Below are 16,053 nucleotides of genomic sequence, written 5' to 3'. Positions count from 1 at the left end.
ATAAATCTCAGAGCCACAGCTACTTGCATTAAGGGGCCAAAGGCTCAGCATTTAGAAGAATTCTAAAGAATTCTAACAATGCAGAGACTTGCAGTGCTTGCTGATATTGTTCCCACACCACTGAGGCTTTGTCAGGAAAGCTGACAAAGACCATGCTGCTACACCATCCTGCAAATAAGAGTTTGAATGTCGAGACTTTATTCTTTGCAGTATAAAGAGGCCATGCCTGGTATGGAAGAGACCTCACACTAGGCTCCTCGTCAGGAATACAGGAAGACAGAAAGGGCTGAGCCAGCCTATTTATGTAGAGGATCCGTGAGGAGTGAAGGGGAGGGGCAGGGATCAGACCATGCATTTCCTCGTGTGTTTCCCCTTCCCCCCTGCACCTTGGTTTTACAGCTGCAGGAAAGATCAAGCCAGAATTGTGCAAAATTGCTGAGTCAGACTATTGCTGTGGGGCCTCAGAGAGGCTGCCCGCAACGCTTAAGCCAGAGGACAAAGCCTTGTGATAAGGCAGAAGGCTGAGCAGCTGGAAAGACTGCAGGGTAGAGACGGTCAAGAGGTATGATGCACCCACTGCAGGCACAGGCAGGATTCTCTGAGCTGAAGGTACATAGTGGAGTCCTGCCACTGAAAGATAAGAACCCAGAATCATTTTGCATTAAAAGAACTGGAAAGAGGATGCAGATTAACTCTAGTAGAAGGATTTAGCTAGTCCTGGCTAAGTTAGCACAGCAAAGAAGGCCAGAAATGAGCATGGGTACTTCTGTGAGCTCCCTAGCAGCCTGCGCAAAGCTCTCCTGACTACAGTAGTCTCTAACAATTAGACCAATGCCCCAAAACATGCCTCAGGCAGTTAGGAGGTCTCTGTTGCCACAGAGTTCAGGCTCCAGCATCATGCAGGCTTCCAGTCTATCTGGAAAGGAACCTGCCTTTACCCCTACAAGGAAGAGTCAGCACTCTGATCAGAACTTCATCTGTCTTAATCAGATGTGGAAGTCCATCAGGTGAGGGCTTAAAAAAACTGGCCTCTGGAGCTAGACAGGTAACAGGCATTTTACATCCCTTCTCTTTCCAAAGATCTGTACATCATCAGTATGTTAACCCTGAACCCTGTAGGCAAGAGCACCCTCAACAGTGGGTGGTCAGCATGTTTCAGAGCTCTTACTGCACAATTCCTGCAGGACCAGACATGCCGTCACAGAGACACCTGAGCCACCAGCACTGGTTGATGCTTCCTCTCCTCAGTCTTCCTCAACCCCTGTTCCAAGCAGCTCCTAGTTGCTCCACTGCATCACAAAGTTCACAACAGCAACGATCAAAGTAATTTCTGGACACAGCTTTAAGGAGGAATATCTTGTAGTTGTCAGCTCTGCATTCTCTCCCCTGTGCTGCCATGAAAAACTGGGTGCCTCGAAGCCAGATATTAAGCCTCTCTCAACTCGCCCTTCTTGGCACAAAAGTTCAAAAGGACACTGAAAAATCTGTTAGTAAAATGCTACAGGCAGGATCTGCCCCTTCATTAAGGAACAGGGCAAAGGCAGTTCTGCTCGACTACAGAGAGGAGCTGCAAGGAGAACTGTAACACTACTGTGGACTTCAGCTAAGAGCTGTGCTGCATCACCACTGCATTGCTGCTGCCAAAGTACTCATTTCTCACTCAGATGAAGGGATAGATGCTACTACCTCCAATTTGAAATCTTATGTTGCAAGGTGCTAATTAACTTCAAAGCCCTTCTCCTCAGATCACAAACTAGTTATTCTTGGCAACTGAGGCAATTTGAATAACACAGCAGAGAAAAAAAAAAGAGGAAAGAACACATCAGTGGAACTGGAGCATGCCTTGGCAGCAGAATAGTGTTTTTGATTTAGTTTCTGTAAGAATCAAAACCTAAATGTTAGTGTCACCCTAGTAGAAGTATTCAGCTAGCTCTTGGTAAATTAGTTATGCCTCCAGTTATAGATCAGCAGATGATAACTGATAAGGTCCATTTAGTTAGATGCAAATAGGTAATTACTGCTACAGAGGCGTGTTCAACATAATTATAAAAAACATTTCCTACAAATGCAGTCTCAGCACAAATCCAGCCAGTGTTTCAGTGCAGCAGCGGAAGACCTGGGTTTACAGCAGCTGTCCTTTCTCCCTCCAAACCTTAGTTTCCACAGACTCCACTCAAGTTACTGAAAATGGCCCAGGAATTTAGGGAACACTGAGAGGTGTCCCTCAGAAACTCTGCCTCACTATACCTATATGAAATGCCACCAATACCACAGTGCTTAAGTCAGGCCTGCAGCAGTCAGCCAGTGGTTCTACAAATACGCTTGACCCACAAAGCAGGATCAAACCAGTTTTGACACACATAATATCCTGGCTTAATACAAATGGGGTTGACAAGCCCTTTGATATCTACTCTGGAGTTTTTCCCAGCTTAGCTGTGTGAGCAAATGCTACAAGTCTTTGGTGTTTATGCTCACCTTGGCTCACTTCAGCCCTATGACCTCCTTCCTCTTCCAGAGCACTTACAGACACCTTTGTGTTTCAAATGAAATAGAAAAAAAAAGAAAAAAAAAAAGATACCTTTCTTATTCCAAAAGGAGCAGGTTGAAGGCCTATGCCAATCTCCCCAAACAGATCAGTCTCCTAGTAAAAATACCTGTGTCTTTTAGTCAGTTGTTTCCTTAAAACAAGGGAGAATAGACAAGTGCATAGTTTCCAGAATTCACTGAAATGAGGAGGAAAACACTGCATATGATCTGCACCTGCACTAAGAGAGTCTAATACTGCTAGTTGGTGCTGGTCTGAGGCACCTGGAACTGTCTCTATAGAAATTGTGGGAGAGTTGAAGTTAAAAGTCTTTGTAAGAAGTGTTTTACTTTGTGGAAAGTTTCAGTTTTGGTCAGAAAGACAAGAGGCCCATAAACTGAAATGTTTTGCTTGGCAGGTGAAGAACAGTTTTCGAGAGGGAGATGTCTAGAATCTTTAAGCAACAAAAACTCACTACTACTGCTTATTGAAGTGGAGCTACACAACAGTATCCTGAAGTAGGATTTAGTCCTCTAGCTTACTCTAAAGGTAAAAATAAGAAAACACTGCTCTGGAAGATTAAAATTGTTGCTAGAAAATTCTCCATAAGGGTGGGTAGATAAATAGGTGTGGAGAGGTCCTCCTAGAGCACTGTCAGCCAGCCTAAGGGGCACCAACGCACATCTTCCAGTAACTGTACTTCCCGACAGATCCATTTACCTTCCCTAATACCTTTTAGTGGTGATGCCTGGTTGAAGTTCTCGATCTGTAAAACATATTCATTATTTCTTCTTTCCAGTTTATTTAGCATCATTAATAACTAAAAATAAAACCTCACACTGGAATCTGCAAGCCTCAACAATAGCCCACACACAGAGCAGCAATGAGAAGCTCAAGACTTCCTTTCTAAATATAGATTGCTTCAAACAGAAGTGAAAGTTCTTTGATAAATCAACAAACCTGTATTTTAGAAGCACATAAGGAGAGTAGATCTGGGCAGGAAAGTGCTTGCCTACACTGTTAAACTTTTGCAAAAGGCTTCTGAAGACCTTCGGGGACTCAGACCCAAGGCTCCTGGCTGCTGTGGTCAATTACCTGTTTTGGCAGCATCAGATCAGAGCCTGGATCTGCTGCATCCCAGCAAGATTCTTTAGTGCCATGGTAATCACTGCTCTAAAGTGGATCTCACAGCTTCTGCTATTAGAGCTCTTCCATTTGGGATAACTAATAATCATCTCTGTAGCCCCTGATCAAAGCATGATTCCTTATTCTGCTGATTAAGTGATTAAGTGTCCCATGATTCTTCTCTGCTTCCCCAAGATGCACAGGGTACAAATTAGGTTTTCTTTCTAGGCAGAAAAAGGAATATCAGAGACCTGGCCTCTGTTTACTTCAGAATACATTTCTGAGGGAAAAGACAGCTATATTTTAACTTTAAAGCACTATTTAAAAGCACCAAAAGCGAGATAGAGGCAGTGGATCCAATTCTGCCTGCAACACCCTGAAAGCAGACAGGGTATGACTACTGGGCATGAAGCAGCTTCATGACAACTGTTCTCTGAGTTATACCAGCAAATATCCAGGGAGGTTCTGCAGAGGATATTTGTAATTCCATTTACACTGACATTAAAAGAATAACTATTGTTCAATTACCTCTGGACAGTCACTGCCCTAACTTAAGGCAAGCTAGTGTTTCCCTGTAGACACATGCAAACACGGCATAGCCCCAGTGGTGAGTCTCAGCAGGCTTGGAATTAGTCCTTTAAAATGTAGAGCATCAAGATAGATTCTCCCTACTGAAATTTAAAACTAGGACATCCTGATCAGTGGCTTGCTTTGCACTGTGATGCGCCATGACATCCTTTCTTTCTGTCTAAGGGGAGGGTTCAGAAGACTACACACTCACAGAAAAAAATTCAAGGCACTGACAAGGAGTCACCAATCTTATTCTTGACAGAGGATGCCATGGGCCTGCAATGGTGTTCAGCCTCACCACTGTCCCTCCGACAACCCCCCCAAGGGTAACCAGAAGAAACATGAAACTCCTTGTTTTCTCCTTTTAGGAAAATCACTGCTAAAAAAAACCACAACAGGAAGCTGTCTCTTTTTTTTCCTTTCATTCATTAAAGCATGGAAAGTATATTTGAGTCACAGCCATGTAAGCACACATTCTGCATGCACTATCTGTTATACCCCCTTCCTCAAATCACTTCTGGCTCACCAAAAGTGTTGCTAGTCAAGCTACAAAATTCACAGTCCATATTTAGGTGGGGAGAGTTCTATTGAAAAGCTGGCTACTATTACCTCCCATTATGGCTTTACTTTGTAGGAAACAAGTCATTTTAGCTATTTTGAACAATATCCTGAATAACACCTAAAAAGTCTCAGGCAGAGCCAAAGCAAGTAAATATTCTGGCTTTCAGTTCTGTTTTAGTCTTTTCCACACTAACACTAATATCTTTCTGCTCTCAGGTGCTTTGCCCACTATGCCAAACATCACAACACCTTCTGCTAGGCTAAACTTGTGCACTTCTGCAGCCAAGTGCAAGCTATTTGCATCTAGTATGTCTTTCTCCTGCCCCCTTTAAAAAAAAAAACAACCAAAAACCAACCAAACAAAAAAAACCCCACTCACTTCTTGGAAGCAAAAAGACTAGCCAGCTCCTCATCTCCTTTGCACTTGCATAACCACATTGATTTCAACAGCAGTTTAAGGCATCACTGTATAGGTCATGTTGCTAGTTGAGTAGTCTTGAGCTCAGGTGCATAGATCCAATGAGATTTGCATCTTCCACCTACGTACAGCCCCAACAGCTCTGACTGAAGATACAGGTGCTGCACTTAGAGAAAGATAAAAAGACATCTATTATCAGACTGGCCTGTGATACGTGTGTGCCCAGAGAGATTAGGGCCTAAGCTAAGGTTTGAGTTTCCACCTCAGGAATGCTCCAGAGTTCAGTTTAAATAGCTTATGCAAAAAGCAGGTTTACAACATAGACAGTGAGCTCAGACACAGAAGTAGCACCTGTCAACTAGCACAGGTTCAAGTGAACACTACAGATGCACCGATGATTACTTCATGTTCCTTGGAGTGTGCACAGCGACACTACAGCTGGGCTGGGACACGCCTCTGGGATCTGTAGGTGGCACAGGAGGTTTGTGCAGCTCCTTTTTTACGGCAAAAGACATATCTGACCACCTATACACTTTGGTGGTTCTCAGTTGTCCTCCCATCTTATCAGCAATACAGAGTTTCTCTAGTTTAACTTGGGACTGATCCTGTCCTAGATTCTGGGGGCATGGGCTAAAACCCACCACCTGCTATGCCAGTAAGGAATAGCTGCAGTCAAAGCCAAGCCAGATTGCCAAACTGTTTCTTAATCAAGAGCTAGTCTTTTGACTAGGTTCAGACTCCCACCAAGAAGCAAGGAGTGCCCACGACACTCCTATGCACAACTGCTCACAAGTTGGAAGAGCTACCCATTTCTTCTGGAACAGGTGTGCTTCCAGACTCAGAGAGCCTCTGCCCCCCTGATTTGCTATCTGTGGCAACACGGTGCTGCTGGTAGCGTCAACTGTGTGGGATTACTCCATGGGAGCGAGAAACGAACAGGGAGGGAAGTCTCTGAGAGATGTCTGAGTCAGTATCTCTGAGTGGTGTCATCTATACATTATTCTGTGCCTTTCACCGCAGCAGTAATCTAGCCAATACATTCTCCAACTCCCAGAACAGTGAGAGATAGCCAGGCCTGCTTTCATTACAATTTTACTTTTAGTAGAAAAAAAGAAAGAAAAATCCCTATGAGCTGAAAACAAGGATAAGAAATTTTAGCCTTAAAGGAAAGGTGAGGCTCTATCCCTCAAGCATCTGAAAGATTACATGGTCTATGCTGGAAATATCATTTTAAGCATAACTACTCCCTAAATGATTTGGTGTGTCACATGACATCTTTTGTTAAGTGTTCCTATTTATGAACAAGAACAGGTGATAAATATGTGTACCACCATGCTGACTCATAGCTGTAAATCTGTCACTAGTATGCAGCTGTAGCGCTAATCGGGGTTTTCCTTGTGTAAAATGCAGTTAATTGCTAGCATTTGAACTTGAGTAGCAGACCAAGTTGTGCTCAGGTGGTATCTGTGCAAGCTTGGTTACATCCATGCATTCAGCTAGATACAGCTGATGTTCTAGTCTGGCTGCTTCACTGATCAGATCAATTCTGAATGTGCAATAATCAGAAATCATATGTGGACACTGAGGCTTGTCTGGCACGACAGACTGTGGGATCCTGGTAGTATGTGTAGGCACATACGAACGGAGGTCTCAACTCCAGGCTCTGTGGAAGTACTTTATTGGAATTCAGTTGCTGAAAAGAGCGTCCAGGCTGACTCTGCACGAAGATAAGCAGGAATAATTCTGTTTTAATGTAATCCAGTGACCGCACAGGCAGTCTTTGAGAGACAAAGGCAGCACAAAGCCTTACTCTGATACTTCCTTTCTTGCTTCCCAGTCAGTGCATCGCAGAACCCAACTCAAAGTGAGCCATACATACAGACCTGGACAGAAAAGTGAAAAGAGGCCCTTGTCGTATCTTCATCTTGATGATCATCTACTCATCAGAGCTTGACCTAGAAACTCCAGGTAAGTTAAGATAAAACACCGCTGCTGACTTTTTTGTCAACATTTATATAAAATCGATGGTAGGAGATGAGCTAAGTTCCATTATGATGTGCAAATTCTGATCATACAGAGAGACACATTGTCACAAAGAAAAGATGATGTCTACAGACTTGATAACAATATATGGTTCTCCCTCCTTCCATATCAAAACAGAATCTCTGCTGAAATCTATCTTACACAAACAAGCACACAAATTTAGGAAAAAAGGAAGCCTACAAAAAAGATGACACCTTTAATTAAAACAAAGGCATTGCATATATGCAAAAAGTATGGTGAAGTAAGAGACTTTCTTCTTCTCTTACATAAGACCTGCTGGAAAAGGAAGCCTTTTCAGCTGAACAAGGTTCATAAACATGTGGCTACAGGTTGCAGTTTGGCCTGAAAAATTCACTACTCCCCACTACTTCCAATTTACAAACAAACACTCTTCATTTCCTTATGCGTACCACATGCCCCAACTTCCAGTCTGCAAGTTCAGATGAGTTTCCTCCCCTACCGTGCCTTCCCCCATTTTCAGTGCATTTGTTTCTTCTTAGAGGTTGCTTGGTAAGAGATAAGCCTTTTCTAGCCAAACTGCCAAATGACTCGAGATAATGCCAAAGCAAGTTCCAACATATTTAATCCACAGGCATCATCCAGCCAATATGAAAGACTGATTTGTGGAGTAGCAGACTTACGTATTTGTGACACATCACAGCCGGAGTCAGGCTTTCCAATCTGATGGTATATTTTCTAGAGGTGCCGAGGAAGAACACACAGGGCCAAGAGCATCTCTAACAGAGACATAGTCCAGCCAAAGAACAATGAGGACAGTTTTTCTTAAAGAGCAGGCAGATCTTAGCAATGTGTGCTACTGCCCCACCCTGACACTCCCACCATAACCAGTTTGGAGGCAGCTTCTATGCCAGAAACCCTGCATTTGGCTCTTATGATGCAAGAGCCAAGGTAGAAAGAAAATAAATCTGCAATCTCAATACACTCCAGGTCTCAGTTCAGCCTGGTACTGGCTCATCTTTGCTGCAGTTAAAAGTGGAGAAGGGAAAAAAGGTATCCTGCTTAGTCTGGTAATTCCCAGTTTACCAAACCAGCAGAAGAGATTGAGAAACCACAGAAACCTCCTCTGCAGCCAGCACATAGGACTCTATTCTCCTCATCACCTCCAACAGACTGCCTTGAGCTGCAGTGTTAGAAGTTTCATGACCTTCACTACAATGTCCCGTTACCAGCTTCCTAGCCAGAGAAAGGAATCCAGAAAGATATTGCTTTTACAAAGAAATATGGCTAAAAATAATATTCTTCTAACTTGGCAAAACCAATTTAAGAGTCATGCAAGGGATTAGCGTAGGGACAAAGTTAAAGACTGACAGAATTGTTTCTTACCAAGGATGCTTAGACCAATATTGGATGCTCAGCACATGGCAAGGCATTTTTTGCTCTCATACGTATGGGTTAAAATTACGATCATTTTCCATTTCAGTTTTGTAGTTGACTTGAGAAGTGAGTAAACCTGCTAGGACAGAACTGAAAGCAAGCCATATACCAAAGTGCTGGGTAAAAACACTCAAGCACTTATTTGGCAGAACATATAAAATGTTTTAAAAAATACAAGACATTGTGGCATCAGAGAACCTACTCTGCTAATAACCAAACTAACACAGTCTACTTTCCATTACAGGGAAACTCCCTGCCCTTCTAAGAAACGGCCTTCCTATATGTGAAACAGGGTCAGCTCATGTAACACATCTACACTCAACACATTATTTGCAAGCAATTCCCATAGCTCTTTCTTTCCCCCTCTTCTTTCCGTATTACAAAAAGTTTTCCCTGCACTCATTTGAGCTACCATGAGTGCTTATCTTTACCTGTCAAGGTTGCAGTTTGAAATCCTTGTCTACCATGTGCATTATTTTCAGAAGACCTTATACATAGGAGGAATGAGGAAGGACTTAAAGCATTTCAGTAAACTGGGAGGGAAATAAGCATGCACTGAAATACCTTTAGTTACGTTGATGTTCTTTACTTTGAACCACACACACAATGAAACATGTGGTATACATGACAGCCATCTAAGCTGTGAACAGGCACAGAGGGAAGTGGTGCTAAAAGGACCAAGCTAGTACATCTAGTATGAAAAATAACACAAGCATTTACATAAATTTGCACTGATGTTTTAGGCTATTGATTCCACTCACATTACAGCTACTTTCAGAACTTTACTTCAGGGCTGCACTAACCTTGGGATTAGAAATGGCAACGAGCACACACTGCTGTCTGACCTGGACTGGTACAGGGTTTAGACAGCCACGTCCACCTGACAGCATTCACCCCCACGCACATGTGGTCTGAATGCCTGCGGTTAACTGATATAGAAGATGGTGTTCAAGGAGATATCCGTTTACCTGTTAAGTTCACCGTTTTGACACCAAAACTAGACATTATGGAACCTTCAGAGATGTATGAGCAATATACAAATCATATTATGGAAGCTTCCCTGCCTCTTTGTCCCTTTGAGTAATAACAAAAAAAAAAAATCAATAAACTGATTTTTGACTCAGTATATGGACTGTCTTCAAATCACACACGTACGCTCACATTTGGCCTCAGGAGCTACTTCAACTTCCAGAGTCAAGTCCCCTCCCTGCCCAAACTAGTACTTCCCACTTCCAGTTTGCTTTTATCTATCTCATGTTTTATCATTTCCTTGTGGCTTTGCTACACAGTTTACTAGTTATACTGATGCAGCTAAGTTTTTCATGGAAAGAGTTATGAGAAGTGGCTGCACAAGAACTGAAGATGTGTAGATTCAAGTCCAAAGTACAGATGAGGCTTGCAGGTCCAGCAACCATGGCACTAGTAGCCACTAATCATAATCCGCAGAGCCATTCGGCGACTCATCAAGGCCACCCAGAGAACCACAGTTGGCCCTGGTGATCTCCAAGCTTCTGGTTAAACTACTGACTCCTGAGCAGTTGCCTATAGTCTGGACAGAGCTGCACACCACAGTCAAACCATCAGTAATGCCAGCTCCCTGCAGTATCAGAGCACCTGTCTCTGCTGATGCGATCTGATAGGCAAATGCACATGACCGCAGATGCATTTCTGACACATTAACCAAGGCACAGTAATTACAGCACGTAATGCCACAGGCAGGCCACCTGGTACTCGAGACAACACTGCAGCCCACCACCCTCGGGTGCACCAGGGCAAGTTACAACGTAGGGAAGTAAACTCAGACCCTCAGCTCCTACAGTCTGGTTCTCCGCTCTGCATCTGTAGACAAAACCCCTGCGGACTAGCGCAGAGTCAAGCACAAGACTGGGGCTATGCTTGACAACAACTGCACAGAGCAAAGGGCACAGAGTCTATATCCATGCCCATCACTTCATGTGTTGGCAGAGATCCAGTACTTGGTTCAATTCCCAGAGAAATCATATATTGGACCACACATCAAAGAGAATTTTTTCCAGCTAAGATTATTTATGATCATCAGTGAATGTGGCACCCATTTCTTTAAGCAGATAAATGTTTAAGAGGAATGCATGCTCACACTCAACAACTATCACCAGGAACAGCTTTTGTTGCTCTAAGAAGAGCCTGAAGATGATGGCAGGCCTTTATCCTTCGTGAATAAAGGTTTCCTTATAGAACAGGTCCACCAGTAAAACGCTGCTGATCATTTTACAAAATGATGCTGATTGACATTGTTTAAGCATTAAGGCCGTCAGTAGGGTTGCCAAAAGCCTGTACAAACATTGTTTTATGAAGAATAGCCTTTTGAACACTATTTGGAGGTGGCAGGAGAAAAGAGTGTTACAAATTTGAGGAAAAAAAAATGCAAAAGAAAACAAACAAACAAAAAACCCACAAAAGAGGCAGAGGAAGTGAGAAGGAAGAACGATAGATTTCCAAGAGGTTGTGCCAAAAGCTACCTACCACCTATTGTTTCACAATTTTTTCCCAACCTTCATTTCTCACGTGATGGATGCAGCATATATTGTTGTTACAGTTACACTGTTGTAATGATCTTTCTTCCTAAAGGCCCAGTGCTCTAGCCCCACAGCCTTCAGCATCAGACTAGAAAAATGAACCATTAGCCTTTACATAAAACTTCTGTCAAAGAAGGCAGCAGGGCAGGGGGGGAATTGTTGGCTTAGAGCAACATTACCTGCACATGAGGTAAAAGGAAATGTTATTTAAGTATTTAAAGGTCAAACAAACTGAGCAGAATCTACATTCCCTTTCTAGATAGTTATGCAGACTAGTGTACAGATTCAGCCCTTTGAAGGCATCATAACAGCACGTGTTTTGTGCTGAAAGAGTTTTATATAATCTTTCTAAACAGCAAAACGTCTCTTCGACCCGGACCGTGATGCTGTTTGTCAGCCACACCAATGGAATGAAAAGGATCAGATTAGATCAGTAAAACCGAGCCAGGGATAGAGAGACAGGCCTAGAGTAGAGGGCAGGAACCATCAGAAGCAAACACCAAAGAGCTGAGGGAAAACGTGGGTCTATCCGGCTTCCCAGGACAGGTGATGTGGCAACCCACGCCCTGCTAGGGAGCCTCAGGTCACCTCTGGTCCCCACCTCACACCCCCTCCACCTTCGTAGTGGCACCAGGAGCCCCGCCGCAGGCCCCAGGGCCGCCGGGCGAGGTGGGGGGCGGCGAAGCACGGCCACACGCAGCTCCCGCTCCCACTGACAGCCCCGGGCGCCCCACGACCGCCGCGGGACGAGGCACCCACGGGCCTGCCCAGAGGCTGCCCCGCACCTGTCGTGTCCCCCCCCCCGCCTCTCCTTTAGCACCACGCTCCGCGGGACGCCCTTCCAGGGGCGGGGGGGGGCCCTGCCACGACCAGCCCGGCCCCGCAGACCGGCCGGGGAGGGCACCGACCCCCTACTGACACGGCTGCAGCGCGGCTGGGGGGTCGTTCCCTTCCACGTACACCCCCACATCCCCCTCTACCCGCGGGGAGAAGGGAGGGGGTGCCTCACCGGCGGGCGGCCGCCGGTGCTGAGGGGAAGGGACACCGGGGGAGGGGGCAGGCCCCGGCGGCCCCGGTGAGGGGCAGGCCTCGTCCCCCAGCCGCGAGGGAGCCGCACCCTGGGGGGCCATAGCGGGGCTCCCCACCGCGGCTGCCGAGCCCCGTACCTCCAGGGTGCGGATCTCCTGCTGGGTGAGGTCGTTGGACGCGGCGCACTTGGTGCGAAGCCCGCGCAGGTTGGAGAGCGAGATGTCGATGAGGTCCTGCAGCAGCCCGCACTGCTGCAACGTGCTCCGCACGGCCGGCAAGCCCCGCGCCGCCGCCGCGCCCGCCCGGGGCCCCGCGCCGCCGCCGGCCGCCGCCTCGCCGCCGCTCCGCTCCTTCCTCTCCAGCATGCCGGCGGCTCGCAGAGCAGCCGCTCTATCCATTCCTCGGCATCAGGGAGGCCGGGGATGAGAGGCGGCGGGGGGAGCAGCAGGGAGGGAGGGCAGGCAGGCGGCCGGCAGTTCGCTCCGCCCCGCCTCTCCTCTCCGGGCAATTACCGCGCATTAACATGCACGCCGGAGGAGCACCGCGGGTGCGGCCGGACCGCGCAGGCACCAGCTGCTCCGCGAGGGGGCGCGGAAGACGCTCCGCCCTGCCTCGCCGCCTCAGCGCCTCCCTCGGCTCTTCAGCGCCCGCCGCGGCCCCTCAGCGCCTCCCTCTGCTCTCCTCAACCCCTCAGCGCCCGCCTCGGCGTCTCCCTGCGCCCCCCCCTCAGCGCCCGCCTCAGCCCCTCAGCCCCTCAGCGCCTCCCTTTGCTCTCCTCAGTGCGCGCCTCAGGATCCCGACTGCTCCTCAGCGCCTCTCTCCGCCTGCCTCAGCCTCTCACCGCCTTCTCAGCCCGCCTCAGCCTTCCCGCAGGTACGTCGGGGCTCTTAGCTCTCCCCAGAGGAGCCCCCGGCACCGGTCCACTGAAGGAAAGAGGGGCAGTGAAGCCTGGCCAACCCACCCGGAGGTGCGAGGGCCCAGCTGGCGTGTGCAGCCTTTCGCTGTGGACGAGGGGTCTGGCCAAGCCCCTCGCTCCTCTTGGCGCCTGAAGGAGTGCAGTGCACAACACCGTGAGACAAGCCCACCAGTGTGTCTGCAGGCATTAAATGCCACAAGGACCTGAAGGTCTGGAGGTTAAAAACAGCACCAAAATGGCATTGCGTGTTTTCAGCACCATGCCACAGAAGCTCCTTGTGCATCTCTGGATGGGGTGGTCTGCTGCGGCCATGGCACAGCTGGAGCCATTGGGGCTGGAGTCTGTGGTGTGAGCAGTTACAGAGATCACTGACACCGGTGACGGCTGTGCCATTACGCCAGCACAAACCAAGTGCTAGCTATAAACAAGTCACTTACTAAGGTCATAGAGGGTTTTCCTAAAATAGCCCTTCCCAAAGGTTCTATAAATTGATCAGGTACACGTTTTACCTGAAATAAATGTTTACTTAGTAAAGAATAAGTGCAGGTCTAGTACGTGAAGTGGGCATTATTATAAATGTCTTTTAGTGGATGTAAACATTATTATAAATGCCTTTTACTGGATATAAACACTTGAGTGCAATAGTTGTGTGGGTTTGTCCGTATCATGAGTAGGAGGGAATTTTATTATGGCCTCATGGAACCACTGTGGTTTCAGCTCTCACAGTGGAAACACTGGAAAAATGGTGCAGGGAACTGCGTTACAGGTGTGTTTGGTTGCATATCCTGGCTGCCTGATGGACTCACACAGAACTGAGATGTCAGTGGAGGAACCACCCATCTCCCAATTATTAAAAGAATTAGGACTGTTCATCTGACTTGAGGGATCCAGAGAGGCAATTTGGTTGCATCTTGCTGACAGAAGAAGATAACGTCCTTACACCAGGTTTTAAAAGCTAAAATGACATCTAAGTCACATCTGGTAATATAGAAGAGAGTTTTATGAAAAAAAAAGGGGGGAAACAATATGAATATAGGACATGAGGCAGTGGGGCAGGGCAAATCAACGGACACTGAGCTGGTTTTCTCATGGTTAGATGGGTTCTGGTATCCACATTAGTTTGTGTGCATTTGCATCAAGTAGTGTGGCATATGCTGTTTAGTAATTTTCTTAAGAATGTGGGTCAGGTTAAGTATTTTATTTCATTGTCATTACTCACATGCTGTAAATTTCATACGCACTAAAGGCTTTGCTGGATTAGGGTTTAATTAGTTTGCCATCTGATGAGTCCTGTGGTTTTGGGAAAGTAACTTATTTTGCTTACTACCTCCATATTTCTGACCTTGTGAACAAGTCTTTATCTACCTGCTTTCCTTTTAGGACCCCTGGAAATTTTAGTTTGTAGAACTCTGGCAGACTGAAATCCTCAAATACAGGTGACTGTGGAACTGGGAAATATTATTAACAGTGATATTATTCTTGTAGACATTCTCTGTATGCCCACCTGAGAAAATCCATTTACTAATAGACAAGAAACCGAGTGTATTGCATAAGAAAGCAAACTAGGAAAATTGTGGGCTGTGGATCACAAGATACTTGGCATTCTCTGCAAGTGTTTGTGTACTGCGTTGGGAGTGCCGGCCTCATTAACTGGCTACCATAAGTGGGCAGCATTCCAGTCCCAGCGTACAAGACTGCCCTCCAGGTCTGCATGGAAAAATGTGCTGACTAAACACTCCAGACGCGCCATGCATTCATGTCCCTGCTTAGTGTTGCTCGCTGGCTCGTATGTTTGTGAGGCTGTCGCATTCACAGGAGAAATGGGGAATCTCTGAGTCCTCTTCCGTGGAGCAGATTACATGCAAGTGAGCTGCCCTCATTCTAGCTAGCCTCTTTGACTCCAGTAGCAAGGCTGAAAGAGGCAGAACTGCACACACTGAACCACAGGGGAACCATTGTCTTATGCCAAGATGAACCCAGAGCTGTGTTAGCACAGCACTGCAACGTTGGGTGTCCCACAGAGCTGCAGCCTGCGTCATCCGGGGTGACCACTGGACGGATGTGATGCTAAGGTACAAGGAGCAGGCATTTGTGAATATGCTGGTGGGGAGGAAGTATAATTTTTGTGATTTCGTGGATCAGGCCAGCAGGATTTCACAGAGAGCGTACCCTTTTTCTGGATCCACAAAATCAGCTGTGACAGAGCATCCCCATATATTGCTCTTATGATGGGACACAGATTCTATTAAAGAGTCACACACATCTATGTTAGGGTCTTTATTTAACTCCTTAAACACGCTGTGTTTCATATGAGGTCTGTATTGAGAATGCAGCTCAGAATGGGGGAAAAATTATTCCAACTTCATTAGCATTTGTGCCTAGTGAGCAGTATTTCCCAGCATCTTGCATCTTGTACCAACAGTTTAAAATTCTAACATGTTGATCCTGTTGTGATTTTTTTCCCAGTCCTTGCCTTGAAAACAAAGATACAGAAAGAAATGGAAGGAAAGCATGTCAATTGGCAACTAAATTCAGGTTGCTGTTTCACCATAAACTTTGTGTGTAGTCTTGATAATTTAATTTGTCTGGCGTCACAGCTCTCTGTCTGTAAGAAAAGGAGGATAAACACACTGCTTTATCAGAAGTTTTGAAAAGACAAATGGAGTGGCTGGGCAATGCTAGAAGGACCATGTGAGCGCAAGGAATGAACAGTTTTGCCCACGGATTCAGGGAAGTAACATTTTTCAAGCTGTACATTATACATTTATTGAGGCACTTGTTAGGACTGTTTCTGGAATATACAGTGTAGGCATACGAACTGCATTCTGTAGAGGAAAACAACCACTTTTTTCTTGAATCGGGAACCACAAACACACTCTGTACTTCATTCCTATGCGAAGTGTGCAGTGGCTTTTTT

At 46.1% G+C, this 16,053-nt stretch overlaps 1 protein-coding gene across 1 annotated transcript in view; it reads right to left on the bottom strand.

Moving 5' to 3' along the window:
• Positions 1-12,717, bottom strand: part of KSR1 (kinase suppressor of ras 1) — a 76,002-nt gene extending 63,285 nt beyond the window's left edge. Inside the window, exon 1 of the mRNA XM_075112703.1 lies at positions 12,358-12,717. Within this exon, the coding sequence (XP_074968804.1) occupies positions 12,358-12,618 (261 nt within the window). The 5' untranslated portion in view covers positions 12,619-12,717. The remainder of the gene's footprint in view (positions 1-12,357) is intronic.
• Between the last annotated feature and the right edge of the window lie 3,336 nt (positions 12,718-16,053).

This window comes from Phalacrocorax aristotelis, chromosome 18, assembly GCF_949628215.1.
Source record: "Phalacrocorax aristotelis chromosome 18, bGulAri2.1, whole genome shotgun sequence".
NCBI classification, from domain to species: domain Eukaryota; kingdom Metazoa; phylum Chordata; class Aves; order Suliformes; family Phalacrocoracidae; genus Phalacrocorax; species Phalacrocorax aristotelis.
The sequence above is the reverse complement of the archived record's forward strand: the minus strand, read 5'-3'. Positions and strand labels throughout refer to the sequence as shown.